The sequence below is a fragment of the Schistocerca cancellata genome, chromosome 12 (genome assembly GCF_023864275.1).
Source record: "Schistocerca cancellata isolate TAMUIC-IGC-003103 chromosome 12, iqSchCanc2.1, whole genome shotgun sequence".
Taxonomy (NCBI): Eukaryota; Metazoa; Arthropoda; class Insecta; order Orthoptera; family Acrididae; genus Schistocerca; species Schistocerca cancellata.
The window spans coordinates 121,989,918-122,004,886 of NC_064637.1; the positions used below are offsets into that span (position 1 = coordinate 121,989,918).

A 14,969-nucleotide genomic window follows, 5' to 3' on the forward strand; every position below is an offset into this window, starting at 1 on the left:
ACACACAGAAGTGATTGATTCAACGTACCCCAAAGTTGGGTGAAACGAAGAAGAAGAAGAAACTAACAATAATAATATGCATTCTTGAAACATAAACTGTAAACAGTTATAGTATGGTTGGTAATAGTACTACCAGTTTCAGTTTCACAATGTTGAAGTGGCATCTTCAGGTACATCTAATAAAGAAGAATAGCACATGTGGATATAGTATCACTTCATAACGGGTAATGCAGACTGTGACATATACGTAAATAATGAATGCTGCGATGGCTAGAGGGATATTTTCCAGTAATAATGTTCTGTTTATTTACCACTAAAATACTGTACAAGGGTCTATTCGGTGGAGCACGACTGTATTTTAATTGTTTAGTGGAACATTGTGAGGCAAAAGCAACAGAGAAACTCTCACTTGTAAATAGCCTGCATTATCGTTTTCGCCTGCGAGAGCGCAGCATTGTAAATAACTTAATTGGCTTGTTTGTGTTCCGTGAATTTTAACAAACCTGAGTATTCTGTGACTTTACCAATGATTTTTTTTTCTGATAGTAGACTTGACTAAGGAAGGACGTATTTTCATAGGAGGTATTTCTATAGTTAAAAATGGAAATGACAGCCGCCATTTCTGCGAGATATTAGAAAATATTAATTTTTGTCAATATACGCTCTTGTAAAAAGCTGAATATATACTGTAATAGTTGAGCAGTGAGAAGAACATTTTTATGAAATAGTAATTGTTATCTTAAAAGGTAAAATTTTTCTAATTTCTGAAGTGGATATTATGCTCATCTTTCCCCTCCTAGTAATTACGATATAAAGTGCAAGCAAACGGAAGACGTAGGATTTTGAATGCTTGGTAGTACTGTGAAATCTCTGTTTAATAACATGGTCTTTTGGAATGAACAGATTCTCTTTTGTGAAAAGCGAAAATTTGTGGAACTTGCCCTATCGACACAGACTATCATAGTTGTTCAGAATCATATTCGTCTGACTGTTTTCAATAACAGCATCAAGAATTTTTTAGAGCTACATTACAATGCAGATCTTGAAAAGTTGTTTCTCACGCTGGTTGCTAAGAAGAACTTTAACCTTAGGTGCATTCGATTGCACTCCGCAGATGCCACGCATTACTGCAAAATTAATAATTTACTCTTTTTCAGCCAAGAAGACAGTAATTAAGATCCACAGCACTAAATATTTCATTTTTGATGAAAAGGTCAATTTCAATTTTCATATTCAACAGTAACGCCAAAGGACAGGTTTATTTAAATCATTTAATACTAGGAAGGAAAGAGGACTTGGTAAGAGTACGGAACAGTAGTTATAAATTATTTAGCAGCGGAAAGTTTTGAGGCTGCCTGTCTGTTTGTTCTTTTTGCTCTTATCAAGAATACTTAATAATTTCTCTAGTTGCCAAGGAAGGTTCATTAGAGGGAATTAAAATTATAATATTTTTTTTAAAGATGGCAAGAATCTAAGAAGAAGAATTATAGCATAATGTGCAAAACTATGTAATTGATAAAAGCAAATTTAAATATAATAGTCAACTTATTTATTTTCAGAGAAGTTTAGTGCACTGGGCATCTCATCACTCCCACTCAGGTTATAATGAATTCGTCAAATAGTGATGACAGTCAAAATTTAAAAGAGGTGGAATGAAGAAGATGGCCTTTAAAGAAGGTCAGCTCTAAAAACAAAGACGAAGTTGTAAAACCAGGAAAATGGACTTGAAGATGAACAGGAGTATTAAATAGCAGTCACGATCAAAAGACAGGACGTAGTGAAAAGCACCAAAAGTGGGCCACAGAATAAAGTTAAAATGAATAAAAGAAGAGCAAAGGAGTACAAAAGAAATAAAATGTGTGTTACAAGAATGGATCAGGTGCGCATCGACAGGAACAGTCACGAGCAGCAGCCAGCACAAGTGACAAGTAAACAACAGGTGCGGCTTACTCATAAGAGACAGACAGCATGTGAAGTAGCAAATAACATGAATGACAATCTTGGGAGTCATCCTTATGATAGAGATATATGAGATCTGTTCAAAAAATAACAGAACTTTGTCCACAAAATTTTTCTACACTTACCTTTTATTTCACATGGTTTCCTTCAAAACCCTCTCCTCAACAACTGATACTTCGCTCCCAATGCCCTTTTCCCCTTCTGGAAGCAGTCTCGGTACGCCTTTCATTGGATTGTGAGAAGCGCCATTTGTGAATTTTCTTTTATCTCATCTGCCATTGTCGATCTTTGTTCTTTCAACGGGATTTTCAACTTTGAAATAAAAAAAAAATGTCTGCAGGGGCCAGGAGGATGAAGTAGCACAGTGATATCGTTTTTTTGTGCAATAGTCACGCACTAACAGGGATGAATGTACAGGTGTGTTATCATGATGTGTGAGCCATGAACTGTCTCACCACACTTCAGGCCATTCTCACAGGCATCGCAACACGCCACGATAACAGTTTTTCTCTGTGGCTCAAATTCATGATGAACTAATCCTTCAAAGTGAAAGAAAACTATCAGTACGGCTATGACATTTTACCTGACCTGATGAGCTTTTTTGGGTCTTGGAGAAACTTTCCCAACCCACTGTGAAGATTGTGAAGACTGAACCTTGGTCTCAAAATCATAATCATACACCTATGTCTCATCATCAGTTATGAAGCTCTTCACAAATATGCGAGGTGAAGGTCTGTCCAGTCTCGACTCACAAGCCGTGGGATGAACTTGGTGGCAACACTATGCATTCCAAGATGCTGTGTCAGGATTTCATGACATGATCCAACTGAAAAGCTACATCCTTCTGCAGCCTCTCACACAGTCAGTCTTCGATTGGCGCGCACAATTTCAATGATGTTCCTGACATGAGTGTTGTTGATAGATGTTGAAGGGCGTCCTGAAAGAGTGTCACCTTTAACTTCTGTCCGGCCATTTTTAAACTGTGTGAACCATTTGTAACACTGAGTTCAGCTTTAGTACTCATCGCTGCAGGATTCCTGCATCATTTGATATGTCTCTGTAAAGGTTTTCTCTAGTTTCATGCAAAATTTAATACAGACACATTTCTCCTCTAACTGCCATGTCAACATTCGCAAACTGTGCTACGCAACGTTCTACTCAATACACCACTGAACAGTAACTAACAAACATACAACAATGAAACTTCTGCCAGTTACACATTAAACACAGTTGTATGCAGGAATGCCAATAGCATTTCGCTCCAATACACCATTGGCGCAAATTACTACTGCAATATAATGAGGATCTATCTTTTACACTGCAGACAATCAAAATTGGGGAGTATATTATAATGTTTCAACTTCATTCAGCTATTTAGTATACCTTCTGTATGACAACTAATATTTCACATAGTGTAAGTCTCTTCCAATGTATTAAAAGTATGGCCTTTCACAAATTCCAAGTCAGCATTAAGTACCTACTTATGAGAACAAAACCATACCGCAACTGATTTGTTAAATAACTTAAAAATTTTACATCGTCAGACCACAAGCCACACTTTAAATATATTGGAAGAGATTGAAATTATGTGAAACTGAAGTTGTCATACAGAATGTACACTAAATAGCCAAACTAAATTGAAGCATTATAATATACTTGTCAATTTTGATTGTCTACAATGTATCTCTATCATAAGGACGACTCCCCAAAATTCTTATGCAAACTATTTACAATTTCATGCAGCATCTGTCTCTTCCAGGTAAGTAAGCTGCACCTGCTGTTTACTTATCACTCATGCACACATTCAGCATTCTGTTGGCTGCCACCCGTCACCATTCTTACTGACAAGCATCAGATCCATCCAGTAAGATATGTTTGATTACTTTTGCATTCCTTTACCCATTTTAAAAAAAAATTAATTCTGATTTTATTCTTTGGCCCGTTCCTGGTGCTATTTAACATGTCCTGCCTTTCGATTGTGAGTACTATGAAATACCACTGTTCATTTTCTGGGTTTTTACAACTTTATCCTTCTTTTTAGAGCTGAACGTCTATAAGAGCTGTCCTTCTCCATTCCACGTATTTTAAATTTTGACTTCTGTCACTATTCAATGAATTTATTATATAACCTAATAGGAAATGATGGGACATCCAATGCTCTCAACTTTGTCCCATAAATGATCTGAAAATAAATAAGTTGGTTATTATATTTAAATTTGCTTTTGTCAGTTACGTATTTTGTACATCTTGTTACAATTCTCCTTTATAGATTCTTGCTATCTCTCTAAAAAAATTATATATCATATATATATATATATATATATATATATATATATATATATATATATATATATATATAAAAAGAAAGATGATGAGACTTACCCAACAAAAGCGCTGGCAGGTCGATAGACACACAAATAAACACAAACATACACACAAAACTCTAGCTTTCGCAACCAACGGTTGCCTCGTCAGGAAAGAGGGAAGGAGAAGGAAAGACAAAAGGATTGGGTTTTAAGGGAGAGGGTAAGGAGTCATTCCAATCCCGGGAGCGGAAAGACTTACCTTAGGGGGAAAAAAGGACAGGTTTACACTCGCACACACACACATATCCATCCACACATACACAGACACAAGCAGACATTTGTAAAGGCAAAGAGTTTCCACGTGGAATGTTTCCCTCTATTATATATATATATATATATATATATATAATAGAGGGAAACATTCCACGTGGGAAAAATATATTTAAAAAGAAAGATGATGAGACTTACCCAACAAAAGCGCTGGCAGGTCGATATATATATATATATATATATATATATATATATATATATATATATATATATATATATATATAATTATTAAAAGACCATACGGCTGCTGTTTGTGGTTTATTTTTCAAGAATCAACTCGCAAACATTCAAGAACCAGCTTTAAGTGATGAATCTAGTATACTAAAATTCCCTATGTACTGCAACCATACAGATTGTGAAGACAAGATTAGACTTTTTGTAGTACACGGAGAAGCACCTCCCACACTCCATATGCAAATGGAATGGGAAAAAGCCCTAATAACTGATACAATGGGAAATTCCCTCAGCCATATAATTCACAATGATTCGCAGAGCATGGACGTACATGTAGAACTTATTTTATCAAAACACTATTGTTTTTCTACTGTCACTGACCTATGTACCACAAATTGCACATCCACCTAACTGATGATTGATGAGCTTCTTTCTCTTCTTTTTATAATCTCTAATATATTACATTTACTACATTTCTTTCAGTTGACTACCCTTTGCCAATATTTCCTCATTCCAGTCTTCCAAAAGCAAAACATTCCTTGCACACACCTTGCTCCAAAAATGGCCTTCTTTGACGTATTTATGTGGCTTTGTTGTAGTGCTGGTTCCATATTGAGACCTTTATTTCAAACCTTAATTCCTCAGATATGTTCTTTTCCCTAGAACACTTTCAGACTCACTGTTATAATTTTCTGTACGAGGTTATCTTCAAGAGTATGTAAAATAGGGCAGATTTCCTACTGTGCTCAAAGACTTTGTAGTATTGTATCTTATTAGCTCTAGGAAGTACAGTTAACAACCACTGAAGTATAATTTCAAGCAATACTTCTCACTTACCTGGAAGGCGAGCGCCGTCGCTTCTTATGCGGTGGTTCAGGCATCGACGAAGATCGACGCCGCCCCTTCCGTTCATCTCCGTCCTCTCGTGTGTCCGAATCTCTGTCGCCACTCTCATCACTTTCGGAGTCACTGTCCAGTATGGCGAGTGTGTCGTCGAGTCTGTTTCTTTTCCTTTTTCTTCTTTTTACCCCGAGATCGACTTTTGTGTTTTGCTTTTGCAGCACTCTTGTTTTTCTTACCTGTGAAATTAAATTGTATCCTTTCACAAGGCACAATGATAGCTCTCAAATAGTATGAATGAGAGTTCAATATGGATTACATTAGATACACCATTTGTCCAAAAAGTTCAGAGACTGATTTTATTCCTGACATATAAGTAGCATCACCGCTGTAACTATGGTGGCAGCTTGAACTACCAACTGTACATGACAAATGTACATTCAACCACTCAGTTGTGAGCAAGCTGTGTTAAGTAGTGTGTCGATGTTGTTGTGTCACTAATCACAATGGAGCAACATCTCTAAATTATGTGTCCAAGACATTCTCCAGAATATTCTGAAGAAGAGAAAAGTGTGTGCAAATTTTGTAACACATACCTTGACTCCCAAACAAAAAATGATGAAGGTTGGATGCCTACAGTAGTACGACTGAAATGAAAAATGCAGACAATTTTTTTCTGGAAAAAAAAAAAAATAAATTACAAGTGATGAGACTTGCTGTTAATAATATAAACCTACCACAAAATGACAGCACAAATTTACGTGAAGTGCCAATGCTTTGACAATATAACTGACATTTGCACGCATGTGACATGCAAGTTGAACAATGTCCAAAAGAAGGAATTATTTTGATGGTTTAGCACAGTTATATCAAAATTCTGTGCACTGTCAATTCGCAGGAGACTATGAAGAACACCTGAAGCACTAAAGCTACCATCTTAACTTTTCTCTATTTTTTTTTTTATTCCCACCTTGAAACTTTTTGGACTGATTGGCTATACCCACTCTTCCGCAGATCCATATTAAGGGGACCTTCCTCTACGTAGAACATCTCAATAAACATAAAACTAAATATATATTCTACACTAAACTCCATCCGAACAGGCCTTGGAAAGCACAATGGTACCGACCGGCCCTGTGTCTTCCTCATTCCACAGGCGTCACTGGATGCAGATAAGGAGGGGCATGTGGTCATCACACCGCTCTCCTGGCTGTGTGTCAGTTTACAGGACTGGAGCCGCTACTTCTCAATCAAATAGCTCCTCAGTTTGCCTCACAAGAGCTGAGAACTCCCCGCTTGGCAACAATGCGCTGCATACTGGATGGTCACCCATCCATATGCTAGCCCAGCCCGACAGTGCTTAAGTTTGGTGATCTGATGAGAACTGATGTTACAACTCTGGGAAGGCTGTTGACAAATATATATTCTACACTAAATTAATAAGCTTGGCTGTAGGCTTTATTTTTTATATGCATAATGAGGTGGCCCTCAAGGATGTAGTAATAGTAGTTGTTGTTGTTGTTGTTGTGGTCAGAAGCAATTAAAATATCACAATCACAACTTATTTTCATTCACAGAGTAATGTAATAGTTCCCTCTCTCTTTCACACGCCCACGCGCACGCCCCCCCCCCCCCCCCCCCCACACACACTACCTAAACATAAAAAATAAATTTACATTGTTCATATGAACAGATAACCTTACTGAACTCAAGAGGTGAGCTATTCAAATATTACGTAACACTTCTATTGAGCGATATGATCAACACCACCACTGGAAAAAGAAGCAACACTATCAGGGACTTCGTTCACTGGTACCAGCGAATAGTAGGTACATAACTGAGAGGTTGTAGTGTTAGTGATTCATTTGTCATGGTCACTGGTCATCAGATGGCACTCAGTAGGCCTCTGTTTTGATTCTGCAGGCAGTAACTGTGCTGAGTTCAGAAGTGAAGAGGGGTTTCAACATTAATTCTGGGGTACAATTGACCAGTATGTTCTCCTATTGAACAACTTCAGCCATTTGAATTAGATCAAATTGTTGGCTTGCAGGAAGCTGAATGGAGGTATCAATCGATTGCTGCACATGTTGCACACTATGTACTGGTCGTGTGTCATTGCTTTCAGCAGGGGTCTGTGGAACATGCTCATATGCGTAGATCAAGTTCTGGATATCTGCATAATACAGGCACATCAAGACTGACATATTATGAGCGCAGCAGTTGCCGATCAAACATCATTCAAGGAAGAAATCTGGACATATGTTGCACCTGTTGTGTTACCAGAATGGGTGGGAACTGACACCACAACATCACAAAGCACAGCTATAGACCAGTTAACGAATGCTTAAAAAGGTTGATTACGAGGAAAAAAACACGTAGTTGCAAATTTTTTTCAGAGTGCTAGTAAGGAGTGTCCTGAAAAATATACAAAAAACCCTGATGGATGAGAGTGAGCGCTGCAATGAGGGTGAGGGTGGGTGTTTCTACGGTCACTTTTCTATGTTTTTCTTTAATAACTCGAAAACCGTAGTTTCTAGCAGGATTGTTACTGAATACAAAATTAAACTACAGTAAATTTCCTAGAAAAAGGGTGCTATTAGTTTTCTTTCTGTGGGACTAATAGTTTTTACAGTGCAGATTATTAAAAATATTTTGTAACAGTATAAAATTACTGCTTATATTGAAATGAAGTGGGTTAAAAACAAATATTAAATTTGTGTACCATATTAAGAAATAAATTGTATTCTGGAAGTATAACAGGGTGAACGGGTGGATGTGCGGAATAGAAGTGTGTGATACAGTAAGGTTACTGGATTCTGTACACACATCTTCGTCCTTCATAGGTCCACAAACTGAAGATCGAGCAGATGACTCCCCACTCTATCCACACCACTAGATTACAAAAAGGAACTGTTTCAAAAAATTATGCTAATTCTCCACAGCACACACGAATCTCTGCCAAAGCAGAACACAAATGTGCCCAGGAGGGGTGGGTGGGTTTATTTTTTACACAATGTATGAACACTTGGAATGCCAATACGACTTTCTAATAACACTATCCCAAGAAACAGATATGGACAATAAGCTACGTAAACCTCTGCACAATGTACCACATTGTCTGAGGGGAAACAGATTCTGTCCTCCTGTACGACAGCTGTGGCATTCTTCTGGGAGGCCAACTCCCCCCTCATGGGTGCTGTTCACTTTTCAGCTTACTGACTAACTATGCCTCACCAGCATGAGAGTAGACAAAATAATTTCACTGAGCTTGTGTTTATATGGTGCAGTTATTTTCAGTTTAAGATGTCAGTATTTGTTTTGGAGTTGTTAAGTGAGCTATTACGTAAAAAAGCCCAACAGCTGGAGCTGTCAGCTTTCTACAACAATGAAGATCCTCTCCCAAATGTAATACGCATTTAATACATATTTGTCAATGTCAATTTTGTTGTTTCCACGACCATTGTGTGGAATATTTTTCACAGCTCGGAGGCATCAAATGCGTCACCCCAGCCTCAGCTTTCCCAGCATTTGAAGAGACCAGAGGCTTAAACTGCCTCCCTCTACTACAGAGGTAAGTCACCTATGTGTTACAAAACTTCAGATATTTCAACTTAAGTCAACCAGTGCATTACAGCAGCTTACTTTGGTTGTGCGGTAAAGTGTATCCAGACAATGTAGCACACTCGACAAGTTTCAGAAACTCCAAAATGGAAAAGATATGCATCCTATTAGTACCACAGTTAATGCCTGGAGAAGTGAAGTAACTTTTATGGTCATTCACTAATTCACCACCACGTGACAACAACACAATTACATGTCTTTACAATATACTGTCAATGACAGACAGAAGCAAGGTGTCACATTTACTAACCCATCCCTTTTCCATCAACAGTAAATAGGTCACAGACAACATCACACTTACAAATTAAATACTTCTCAGCCTTTGTCTACAGGAACATATTTTTAGATTACAGCTCACTTAACACCCACAAAAAGCATCCGTTTAATAAACCGAAAATAACTCCACTACATAAACATGAGCTCAATGAAGTTATTTCATCTACATAAGAGAACTGGACAGGAAATGTTGTTGAGGCACAGTGTGTCTGCAAAGTGGAATGTGAGTAGCACTTGTAGTGGTGGAATTTGCCTTTCTTGGAAGAGTGCTACAGCTGCCATATAGAATAATTAACAATCAATTTCCTTACCAGTGTAGACAGTGTGTAGAGATTTCGTGTGTGTTTCTCACTTTAGCTTTATCAGCATATAATGTACTTTGTGGAAAATACCCCCCACCCCCGTCATGTCTGTGTACCAATTTGCCAGTGATTAATGAGGTGCGCTGTGAAGAGTCAGCATATTTTTCTGGAACGCCCTGTAGTTGCTTCTTGTGATGTAATGTGGTCACAGATTGGGAATCATCTGCTCGATCTTCAGTTTGCAGCCCTACGTAGGATGGAACTCCATGCACATAATCCGGTGACCTTCCTTCCCTCGTGCTTCTACTCCACACATCCCCTCCTTCACTCTGTTTCACCGTGTGGACACAATTTATCCCTTCATACGGTTCTACTGCACATAGGCGTGTTATATATACTGAATATTTGTTTTTAACTCACTTCATTTAAACACTAATTTTATACAACTAAAGATTTTTAAAATCTATAACTTCTACATCCCCGTCTTATGGATATAAAATGAATGGGACCTATTTGTAGAAAATTTATTGTGGTTCCATTTTGTACTCAGAAATGTTTTCGCCACCAAGCCACAGTTTTTGAGTTATTCGAGAAAAACATAAAGAAGTGAACTTCCAACCCCCCTACACCCCACCGATCAGGATTTTTATCATATTGTTCGAGACAGTCCCTAGCACTTTGCAAAAATTTCTGACTATGCAATTTTTCCCCTTAATTCTCCTTAATCGACTGGACTACTATTCCGGTGTTACAAAAGAGTTGACAGGAGAGTAGAGTGCATTCTGTGTGTATGCAAGTGTTGGACGTACATGTGTACAGCATAGACTGAGTGAGTGGCCTATTTCAGACTGCAGCCACCCACGACACAATAGGTCCTGTCCCAGGCTTCATGGTGTTGAGGGCCACCAGTTACAGCTTGCGGTCATATCTGGTGTTTCTGCAGGATGAATTAATCAGTGCCCACTGCAGTGGACAGATTGTTATTCCCATGTTACTGCCACTTGTTTGACAGGAAGGTGATGTGCGTTTCCAGCAGGACAATCCACATCCATGTGCAGCTGCTGCAATGCAACATGATCTTTGTGGTGTACTGCAGCTACCCAGGACATATATACTGAGATGGAGCAGTACTTCCAGACAAGCACCTTTGTACACCTGTGCAGCTTTTGGAGACACCTCATGTTTCTTGATGTTTTCAATCATTATTATTTTTATGACAATTTGAATGGTTGTTGAGTGTTTTTTATTGTTATTCACAATATAAAAAAGAAAAAGAAACAACCCAAAGATGGGACCTCAGGGGAAACTACACAGTTGCTCCTCAATCAAGTAATGACTCTCAGCTTAATTTTGGGATATTTCATACTGACACCCTTTCTCTCCCATTAGAGAGATATGAATTCAACAGATGTCATAATATTCAAATTTACTGAAAAAGGATGTAATAACTCATCCAGCTGAATTACTTTTAGATGTCACAAAGAAGACTAGCAGCTTATAATTTATTATCTAATGAATGAGGCACATTCTTACTGTGTGTGTGAAGAGCTTTCCAATATTGATAACCTTCAGAAACTTAACCTTTGCTGTGGACCATACATTATTAGTGGCTGCATGCTTAGGAAACCACTTTGGTATTTTCTAAAATTTTGAACAATTATGGTAAAATTTAAACCAAATGGATGTTCCTCTTTTTTATGTTATTCTGGTACAGAGTTATCTTAAGCATATATAATCCAGTCACTAAACATTCATTGAATAAATGACTAGTAGTGTACATTGCATACCATGACCCCACAAAGAACTCTAATAGACTTCATAACAACAAAAGTGCACAGACATTAAAGACTTTCCATCACAGATTACTTTTTCTGGTGAACTGAGTGCTATATTGGCATAACCACAGTAAAACCCCTATTATGCGGTCCAGACTTAGAAAATGAAAAACTGAGGAAAATGCAGAATCGAAGAAAATGTTAAATCCCCCCTCCCCCCAAAATATGAGCAAAAATGTATGTAACTGGCATCTTCTCCAATACTTTGCATAAAATCTATCTAAGTGAAGGAAATTAAAAGTACAACACAATGTTTATGCAATAACTTGTGGTAATGAATTTCAACAGTTATTTAAAAAATCACAGATAGTAACAACAAGTAAAAAATCATAAAAAAATTGAAACTGATATCCGAGTACAAGGTAATCGATCAGTTTTATACTTTCAATACACGTTTTTTTGAGAGATCATCCTCTGTGCTCGCCAAGAAAAAAGCAAAAATTAATGAGCATGTTGAATTAAAGCAAAAACATCACAGCAGTGAAGTAATTAAACCATAAGCATAAATGCGGACATTTGCATCTTGAAAAACGTTGCTACCATTAGTGTTACTGTTTAATGCTTTCCTTATGAGCCACACTTCACTTCATACACTCACCACCGATAAAGTGTTATTTTAGGCTCAATGAGAGAACAGAGACATGAAAAAATGAATTTATTTCCCCAATTGATGTTACAAGCTTATCAGAGCTCAGCCCAGAGAATTTCTGTACGCTGTGTAAGATGTAAATTTGAGAGAAAGCTTAGGTGCTACAGTTTTGCTTCATGCCCTCTATCACTGCTACCAATCTTTATGCTCTACAGTGTGTGGTGCAAAGTACACACACGAGTAGCGTATATAGTTGCTGCAACTGTATCATGTCACATTTGAACACAAAAGTCTTTAAATGTACTATCACAAAACTCTTGTTCTATTTCCCTGCGATGTCTCTGTCATAGCACATCATCTGCACGAAAAGTATATTTTCAGCAGTTAAAAAAAGATGCTTTCACCCCCTACCGGAACTCTTGTCATTGAAAGGCCATCTCTCTCTCCACACATCCAGTAGGAAACTTCATTTTACGGGTTTTACTGTGGTGCAATGACTGTGCTGCCTATTGGGTGACTTAACAAGTTGCCAGCCAATAAGCGTTCACTAGCCGGAAATGGGTGATGTTTCCTTGATCACGATTGAACATATTCTTCGAGACTCAGTATTTTAATTTACAAGGAAGGCGATTGATATCGTTGCTAAATACAGTACATCAGAAATACATTCAAAAAGATATGACTGAGTTAAAGTGGCACAAGAAAAGGTGGTGGCTGGGTCCCTTCATCACATACTGGGTCGGTCCGGAACACTTTGTATCAACTGTCATCTTTTTATCGCTGCAACCTAGCAGTAGTTGTATCATAATTGCACAGGAAAGCTAAATGTTGCAAGTAGGGTTGGCAACACTGATTGTGGATCATGTCAGCATCTTCTCTCACACATCTCCCTTCTCCACAATGGCCTCAAATATCCCCTTAACTCTGCTACCATCTGTGGTGTGAACTGTCTGTCTTTTGTGCCAGTTATAACTCATTCAGTCACATCAAATGTCAATAGGAAGAAACTGGGATGACATCAAGCGAGACATCGAGTAAGAACTTAGAATCGAGGTCAACCTTACTAGGAAGAAATGTAAAATTGGGAAATTTTCAGAATTAATCTTAGGGGGTTTTTCACAGGGGATACAAATTTATGGTGTAGAATCACAAAAAAATGTAAAATCGGAGAATGTAAAAATCAGAGATCCACTGTAAAACTATCTCTAAAAGCTGGCCACAATATTTTTGGGTACTCATTACTGAACCTGAGAATTACACATTATCAGCAATAAATTTGAAGTAGTTAAAGTTTAGTTAGTAGGAAGTTTAGGTAAAAATACCAACTACAAAGTTCCATATCTTAAACAGTGATTTAATGACAAGTTATTCTATCCAGACATCGAACAACAATAAAGGTAACCAAGCAGAAATTGTGAAAGTACTGACAAGAAAAAGAGTAGACATTTTACAATGTGGTGCTATAAGAAGAATGCTGAAATTAAATGGGTAGATCGAGTAACTAATGAAGAGAAACTGAACTGTACAGGGGAGAAAAGAAATTTGCAGCACAATTTGACTAAAAGGAGGAATAGTATGGAAAATACATCCTGAGGCATCAAGGAATAATTAATTATTTCAGAAATAAGGGTAATGTGGAAAGAAAAGGGAGGGGTTGGGGGGGGGGTGGAATCTAAAGGGAGACCAAGGATTAAATAGCATAAACAAATTCAAGTGGATGTAGGCTGCAGTAGCTATGTAGAGATGGAGAGGCCTGCACAGGACAGACTAATGTGGGAGGTGTATTGTATCATTCTTTGGAATGGTAACTGCAACAAAAATATAATTTATAAAACTATATTATAGTGCAGATAGTCAAGTTATAAGTGAATTAACTTGTCTGAGAGAACCTTAATGGTGGGGCCAATGGGCACTAACGCCATGAGATGCAAAGGGTGAGAGAGAGGAGTTATACGCAGAGAGTAACGTGGAATACCAGAATTCCGGCTTGACACATAGCTTCTTATCACGTAAGTGAAGACTCTGTATAGCATCCAATTACAAGGATTACCAGCAGAGAATAATTGTGGTCCTGGGACACTGTGCGAGCGCTTGGATGCATAGACATATCTATGTAATACAAGCACAGGTAGTTTATAGGGTGCACACAGAATATCTCTTCTGCTGATGGAAAGTCAGTTAAGGCATTTCAGGTAATGGGATATGTCCACTTGATCGCAAGATGCTGAGAAAGTCGGCAATGTAGTAGTTGAAGAAAGATGTAGCAATGTACTGGCTGAAAAAAGACAATTGTTGTGAAGTGCAGAATTTTATAGGAATATGGCCACAATTAAGACGATTCAAAATTATATCTTCTTCCTACAGCAGAAATGATGAGGCAACCCTCAAACAGCAAGACGTGCCTACAATTTTCTCCTGAGTATATAAGGGAAACTGGGAATGAGGCACCCAAATCTTTCAAATTCTTCATGGGAGCCGACACACAGGGTCGCAGGCCTTACATCACCTAGTGGCATCAATTTGGGTGAAGACAAACCTCTTTATGCCTGTGGTAGAGAAGGCCCATCAGAACATACTACCTAGGGATGTCTGCATTATTGCTGATATTGACAGCAACTGAACCAGCATGCAGATTCAATCTTGGGGAGATGCTGTGTTGCAAAACAACATGACAGATTCTGGACGAGACTGCACACACTATATTAAGAACAGTTTGGGTAGCACATCAGCTCATCAA

General features: G+C 38.0%; 1 protein-coding gene across 1 annotated transcript in view; it reads right to left on the reverse strand.

Moving 5' to 3' along the window:
• The window catches only part of LOC126109506 (serine-rich adhesin for platelets-like), a 161,722-nt gene that overhangs the window by 138,581 nt on the left and 8,172 nt on the right, over positions 1 to 14,969 (reverse strand). Inside the window, exon 2 of the mRNA XM_049914528.1 lies at positions 5,607 to 5,848. Coding sequence (XP_049770485.1) covers positions 5,607 to 5,848 — 242 coding nt within the window. The remainder of the gene's footprint in view (positions 1 to 5,606; positions 5,849 to 14,969) is intronic.